Source organism: Natrix helvetica, assembly GCF_964273705.1.
Source record: "Natrix helvetica genome assembly, chromosome: 2".
In the NCBI taxonomy this organism is placed as follows: Eukaryota; Metazoa; Chordata; class Lepidosauria; order Squamata; family Natricidae; genus Natrix; species Natrix helvetica.
The window spans coordinates 13967726-13975219 of record NC_138552.1 but is presented as its reverse complement, the minus strand read 5'-3'; the positions used below and the strand labels follow the sequence as shown (position 1 = coordinate 13975219).

The following is a 7494-nucleotide window of genomic DNA, read 5'->3' as shown; positions in this document are numbered from 1 at the left end:
TAACCAACCCCATTTACTGAGTGGCCTGTGGGAATTCTCGGTCATCCCAGGTCATAGTTGTCCCAAAGGTGCTTTTTCCAAAACGCAACTGGACCTTCTTGATTTTTTTTCTCCTTTGAAAATGCATCAAAGCTTCTTTGGAAGAGAAGCGAAACGTTTTCAAAGAATAAAAAGAAATCAGCCAACTGAAGAAAGTCCAGTTGCCTTTTGGAAAAAGAACCTTTGGGGCATTTTTCTGGGTTTACAATATTCTGGAACTCGACGTTAACCAAGGAACTGGATTCGTAGGACTTCATAAAGCTCTTCCCTTACTTAATGGATGAAAATACAACAGGTGGGTCTTCTTAACCCCCGGCGTCAAGCTACGTATAACTGTGAAGTTAACTTCTCCAGGGCAGCGTTTTGATCTTCACCGGAGCCAATACACATCAGAGGGCGCCAAGTTAGGGGGGAGGGGGAAATTGCTGTGCAAGCGCCTTTTTTTGAAAAGTCCACGTTCAACTTCACCGATCCCTTATCTCCTTTTAAGTGCCTTTCGTCCTCTTCACCTTCTTTAAAAGCTCATTTTGAACCACTTGGAAGCATTAAGTGACCTTCAAGTGCCAGGAGACGGACTTCTGTCATTTCTACAGGTCTTTATCTAGAATGGAATGGAACAGAATAGAAAAGAATAACAGTTGCAAGGGACCTTGGAGGTCTTCTAGACCAACCTCCTGCTTAGGCAGAAAACCCTACACCACTTCAGACAAATAGATATCCAACGTCTTCTTAAAAACGTCCAGTGTTGAAGAATTCACAACTTCTGAAGGCAAGTTGTTCCACTGATTAATTGTTCTAACTATCAGGAAATTTCTCCTTAGTTCTAGGTTCCTTCTCTCCTTGATTAGTTTCCACCCATTGCTTCTTGTCCTGCCCTCAGGTGCTTTGGAGAATAGTTTGACCCCCTCTTCTTTGTGGCAATCCCTGAGATGTCGGAACACTGCTAGTTTTTGAATATCCGTGAAGAAAGTGATCGTCATCCTTTCCACGAACCCATAAATGCCCAGCTCTCTTTAGTTCTTCTCGCTTCCCGCCACCCAGCAAAAGAGCTCTGTATGCCCTCAAATGACCTCCGCATCTCTCGCTGCGGCGTCTGCTGAAGGATCCGAGAGCAATTTTCACTTCCCGAGGCTTTCCCAATCAGAAGCTCTTAACGCTTCAAGGTTCTCCCCGCGCCTTTGAGGTCCTGCGTGGCACCTCCTGGCTAAAATTCGGTGGGTTCGGCCCACCCACGCGGTGTTTCCTTGCTACTGTATCAATCTGGGCTTCCTGAAAATTACTGCTCTTCAGGATATCCCATTGCACCCACCAGATCCAGTTTGGCATGTTATGGGTGTGTGTGCGCGTGCGCGGGGGCGGGCTTGCTCAAAGCAAGTACTCTGCACGTGGCCAGAGATCATCTTGACAATCGTAACTCTGTTATCTTTCTCCCCAGATTCTTAACTTCAGAGGAGGGGGGGGGGGACGGGAAAACCCCACTGTCGGTAGCTCGTTGGAAAGTTTCATCTAAGTTTAGATATGTGAAATCGATCGGTCTTACTGGCAATGAAAGAAAGAGCTCCTTTGGACCGGGCTCAAAAGTCCGGACTCAAAATTACAACACCATCCTTGTCACCCTCCCCTCCTTTCCAAAGACACAGATTCTAAAGCGTTCCCGGGGAACCGAAGGAGAGGGGGGGGGGAGAAACTCTGCACATGGTCCCGGGCACGCCTGCTTTTTCCCGATGGCAAAACCTTAAAATTCTCAATCCCAGCCCCCCCCCCAAGGAATTCCAGGATTTCCAACCAGCCCCTCGAAGGCGCGTAAAGGCGCGACTTCACTCCCCCTTCCCACGAACCAAAGGCGCGCAAACCGTCCTTTTCAAGCCCTCCCCGAGGAAAGTGTCGGCTTGAATGCCACCGGGGCAGCATCGCCCGGGGCCGCTCCAGTCTGAAGCGGGGCGCGGGATCGAGGAAAAGGGGGCGGTCTTAGGGAAGCCGGGAATGCCTTCTTGGCCAGGGTCGGGGCCGGGGCTGGGACTGTGGCTGGGGCGGGCGTGGGCGCGGCGGCTCGCTGGCTGGCTGGCTGGCGCGCCGTCATCCTTCCCACTCTCCTCCCTCCCTCGGCTGTGCCGCGCGGGCTCTATGACCCCGAGGTTCCGAGCGCCGATGACACGGATTCCGAGGCTCAGTTACGGAAGCAGCAGCCGCAGCAGCAGCAGCAGCAGCAGCCGCCGCTCCCCCCGCAGCCGCTGTCGCCGCCGCCTCCGCCTCCTTCTCCTTCTCTTGCTCCGCCGCCGCCGCCACCTGGCCGAAGGGAAGCCCTGCGCGCGCAGCCCGGACTCTTCCTCCCGGCACTGGCCGAGAGGGCTCGACAGCGGCAGCCGCAGCCGCAGCAGCGGACGCCGTGGAGGAGGCGGCCCCGGGTGGACGCTGGAACCGCCGCCGCCGCCGCCGCTGCTGCTGGACAGCCGCTCCGAGCCCGACGCTCCGCGGCCCAAAGGGGCCAGTGCCGCTCTTGGCGCCCGCCCCGCCGACCTCTCCCCTCCGCCCCTGCCGAAGGGGCCGGCGAGCTGGCCGGCAGCAGGCCTCAGCTCGGGAGCGCCCCACTTTCCCCGGCTTCCACTCCTCCGTCGTCTCCGGCCGAGGGGCACCGCCGAAGCGCCCCCATGGAGAAGCGGGGCAAGCGAGTGGACTGTCCGGCGTTGCCTCCTGGGTGGAAGAAGGAGGAGGTCATCCGCAAATCGGGGCTGAGCGCCGGGAAGAGCGATGTCTATTACTTCAGGTGAGCCGGCCGGGGTGGGGAGGAGGGAGAAAGCTTGGGCTGTGGGGGTCTTGTGGGGTGTCCGGGGCCGAAGAAGGGGACCCGGAGGTCAGGGAAAGCCACCCCCCCCGGGAGACCTTGACCTCCCGCCCGCCCGCGTAGGAAAGCTCGGGCTGCCAGGGTTGAGTCAGGGCGTAACCCCGGAGGAGGTTTCGTAATGCTCCGGTTCTGGCTTTGCCGGGCGAGAGGCGGCGGCGGTGCCTCTGAGCATGTCTAGAGAAGAAGGGGGGGGGGCAGAACTTTTGGGGGCGTTACTTTTTTCTTTTTTTCTTTTGAACGCTTCGTCCCCGCGTGTCTGAGGAAAAAAAAACACAAACTTCTCTTTTCAGACGCGTGGGAACCGGCGTGGAAAAGTTTCGCAGTCGTAACTTTTCAGTTGGAAGCGTGACGATTTTGACATCCCTACTTTTCAAACTTCACTTTTCGCGCTGGGCGAGACCGCTTGTGTAAAGTCCCCGAGAGTTGTTGCAAAGAGTGGTAAAAGTAGATCCGTTCCTCCCTTTCACCCACCTTGGATTGATTTCACATTTCCTCCGCATCCGCTCCCCCCTCGGGTACCACACTCCTTTCTCTTCTTTTACTTCATGCCCCCCCCCCCCTTCCTCCTCCAATCCACTCTTTCTTGAAGTTTCATCTAACTGCCTTGGGAAAATAAACCCCATTCTGCCTCGGAGCCTTTGGCTGCAATGGCCACCTGACAAATTTAACCGGGGCTCTGCCTTATATCAGGCCACAGGTGGCCTCTTTAACAGTTTCTAAAACTTCTGACTCTTGATAGCCCAACTTTCCTCTCCAAACCCCGGAGGGGCAGCAGAGCCTTCCCCTGCAATCCTACAGAGGCGGCATAAAACTTCTGGGCTGCTCTTCTGTCTGCCAAGTATAGGAACCTGTTTTTTAAAAGCTGGTAGGAGGGAGGTGGGGGGCAAGGATGAAGCCTCCATCCTCTGCCTGGTGCTCTTCGGATGCGTTAGGCTGAATCTTCCAAGCCACTTGGCTGGTTGGGTGAACTGCACCTTTTGAACATTTTAATCCAGAGAGGGAAACTTTTGGCAGCCAAGAGAGAAGGTGCTTTCGATTTCATTTCTTTCGGCTTGGTTCGTGATTTCTGAGGCCATGTGTTTGTGCCATATCCCCTGAGTTAATAGTTCACCCTGGCTACCGCAGGAGGAGGGAGGGAGAGAAGGAAAGTTTATTTGGATGGATCCATTTATAGCTCTGAGAAGTTCTTTTGTCAATCAGAAAGGTTGGCAATTCGGCGGTTTGAATCCCTAGCACTGTGTAACGGAGTGAGCTCGCGTTACTTGTCCCAGCTTCCGCCAACCTAGCAGTTCGAAAGCACGTTAAAAAATGCAAGTAGGAAAATAGGGACTACCTTTGGTGGGAAGGTAACAGCGTTCTGTGCGCCTTTGGCGTTTAGTTGTGCCGGCCACAGGGCCACGTAGACGTCCTCGGACAGCGCTGGCTCTTTGGCTTTGAAACAGAGATGAGCACTCTCCCCCCCCCCCCAGAGTGGAGAACGACTAGTACATATGTGCGAGGGGAACCTTTACCTTTATTTGTAGCTCTGAGAAGCCCGCTGTGAAAAACAGCGACTTTTTTCCAACGAAAAACTGTTTGTGCCTGATAAGGTGAACTTGCCAGTGTTTGTGGAGTGAAGTCCAGGACATGTGGCTCTCCTAGGTTGGGCTAGTTTAGTTAGTTTAGTTAGTTTATTAACTAACCCGGCCGGCTAGGCGAGAGAGGCCCTGGGGAGACGTCTGTCTTGCTTATGTCCTCCTGTCCCTTCACTCGGCCTCTTTCCCCAACAATGTGCAGGGTGCTGGCTCTGTGTGTGTGTGTGTGTTGGGGGATAGTGGAAGCTTTTACTGGAACATAAGTCTCGACGATTGAGTGCTTGGTGACCCGTATGAAAACTGTGCACTCACCCACCCAAGCCTAACCAAGACAGTTAAGGCCTAACAGCTTGCCACGCTTGGTTGATTTCACTGTGAGATGGCAGGGGGTTTTGGTGGCTTAGCAGTAAGTGAGGGAAACATCTTACTGGAATCCAGATTTATACTAAAAGGCAGCCCTGCTTAATCTTATTCTGCCCAAGGCGGGAGTAGTAACATGTGGTTTCTTTCCTCCATCAACCTGGTGTGCCACTCTTTGAGGTTTGAACTGACACTCCCCAATTTCGGGTGGTACATTCCAAAAAAAAGGGGAAAAAAACCCCTTCACTGCAGGTCTGGCTAACCAAAGCGACTTGGCATTCTCGTTTCTGCTGGAAGGGAATCCTGTAATAATGTTCCCATGATCCCATTCTTCGCTCTTGTGGGCTGGAATCCAAGACTGGGTGTTCCTCCATATATTTTTTTATCATCTGCTGGAACGCACACGGCAGAAGAATACCTTGACATCAGCATGGGCCTTCAACTTTGATTTTCAACTTGATATTTTTTTTTCCCTTTCACTTTCCAACTTGAAAGCAGCCCCGTCCTCGCCTGTTACTGTGGCTGAGACTAGGGGCATTGCTGTGCGACTCTGTCTTTACTAATAGCTTACGAACTGTGAGTTCACATTTCTTAACGAGGTGGTTGCAGATTCTTTATCAAAAACTTGGCAACTTGAAGAGTTGTGGACGTCAACTCCCAGAATTCCCCAGCCAGCTTTGCCGCCCCCCCCCCCAACCTTTACCATTAAGAAGCGAATTCTGGAAAGTCTTAAATAATTTTCTAAAAGAATCTTAGCAGCCTTCCCCCCCCCCCCCCGATGAACAGGTTTTATTCAAGGTCTGAGTTTCTGTGAACTTCAACCTTGTGAACCTCAGCCTTTTACTAAAATGTGTTACGTGCTATCAGATTCTTCCTGATTTTTTTTCTACCACAGATTGACATAAATTTCCCTCCATCTTCCATGATATTTAAATAAATAAAATAAACAAAGAGGAACTGGGTGCTCAGTTGGGTACCAAGAAGCAGGGTTTTTTTTGGGGGGGTGCGGTGTATGTGTTGGTGGAATACTTGCTGGTACTTAACCTTGCTTGAAGTAACAGATGAACAGAGTTGGAAGGGGTCTTGCAGGTCATCTAGTCCAACCCCCTGCCCAAGCAAGAGATCCTACATCTGCCTCTACCTAGGATCAATCTCACAACCTCCTACTCCTGTCTCACAAAACCCAACATCTCCTTCCCTCCCCCTCCTCTCCTTTCCTTTTCTTATTGGACATTTTTTGCAAGTAATATTTACTCAAGAAGTAGCTGGAAAAGAAATAGCTAAATACCGTATTTTTCAGATTATAAAATGTACCTCCGTCCCTCAAAAAAAGAGGGTGAAAATCTGGGTGCATCTTATACGCTGAATACAGCATTTTTGGCCTACTGAAACCTTACGCTCTTTGCAAAAATGGACATATATAGCCTTTAGGAGGCTTCCAGAGTACTCCTGGGGGCTGGGGAAGGCAAAAATGAGCAAAAAACATGCCACTTTTGCTCATTCCCCCCCCCTCCAGCCCCAGGAGCACTTTACAAGGCTCCCAAAGCTCCGCATCCCCTTTTATTTTGCAAAAAGTGGCCCTTTTTTGAAAAATGGGCCATTTTTTGCTCGTTTTTGCCCCTCCCAGCCCTCAGAAGCATTCTACAAGCCTCCTAAAGTTCTGCATGCCCCCCTTTTTTGTTGCAAAAAACCGAGGCGTGCAGAGGGTTTGGGAGGCATGCAGAGTGCAAAAAGTTTTTTTAAAAAAAGTTACCTCTTCAAAATCATGGTGCATCTTATACTCCAGTCTCTTATAGTCCAAAAAATTTGGTAGCTTCCCTTCTCTCCTTGCAACTTACAGCTCCTTGCTTTTTCTCTTTATATGCAGCTGTGTGTATTTGGGTGTGTGAGTGTGTATTTAAAATACAACACAGAAAGCAAGTGCCTTATCTGAACAGAGAATTTAGTGGCAGAGATGTGATATAAGTTGTTGGCTTTCTTGTGATAGCTTGAGATACATCATTTAGTGTGTTTCTTAGTATACCAAGCTTTCATTGGATTTTGCACCTGTGTCTTTTGCAAACATGGGGGGGGGGAAACAAAGAAACCATGAACTCTGTTGAGGATACACTTACAAAACTGTAACTGTGGCAGGTGTGACAGCCACAGACGTCTTTATTTGTCCTGTTGCATGCGCACTGCACACTGAGGTTGTAGCAGCTGCCTTTCCTGTGGCTGGTAGGCCGTGCACCCTGCAGCTTCTGTACCTGGGGAGCCAAACCTGCACAGGTGTTACCTTGTTCCAGCATCTCTTTTGAGAAACCAGCATCCTTAACTTGTGAACTGGAGGTTCATCTTGTAGTACTGAAGGGACAGGTGGATTTTTTTTAACATCTGTTTGTTTCCCCAGCATGGCACTGAATTTAACTTTCCATTTTTAAAGTGGGGAAACAGAAACTTAAAAAGTAGCTTGGAACGGTTTAAAACAGGCGTGTCCAACCCGCAGGCCGCATGCAGCCCTGGACAACTAGTAATGCGCCACCCCCAAGAACATAAAGGTTTGACATTATTATGTGGCTTATGTACACGAACTATATTATACATTTTACATGTGGCCCAAAACACTTTCTCTTCACTCAGTGCAGCCTTGGCAAGCCAAAAGGTTTGGAGAGCCATGATTTAAAAGGAAATATGCCTGCT

At 50.7% G+C, this 7494-nt stretch overlaps 1 protein-coding gene across 1 annotated transcript in view; it reads left to right on the top strand.

The window, feature by feature from the left end:
• The first annotated feature begins 2350 nt into the window (after nucleotides 1-2350).
• The window catches only part of MBD2 (methyl-CpG binding domain protein 2), a 70699-nt gene continuing 65555 nt past the window's right edge, over nucleotides 2351-7494 (top strand). The window contains exon 1 of the mRNA XM_081942043.1: nucleotides 2351-2803. Within this exon, the coding sequence (XP_081798169.1) occupies nucleotides 2688-2803 (116 nt within the window). The 5' untranslated portion in view covers nucleotides 2351-2687. The remainder of the gene's footprint in view (nucleotides 2804-7494) is intronic.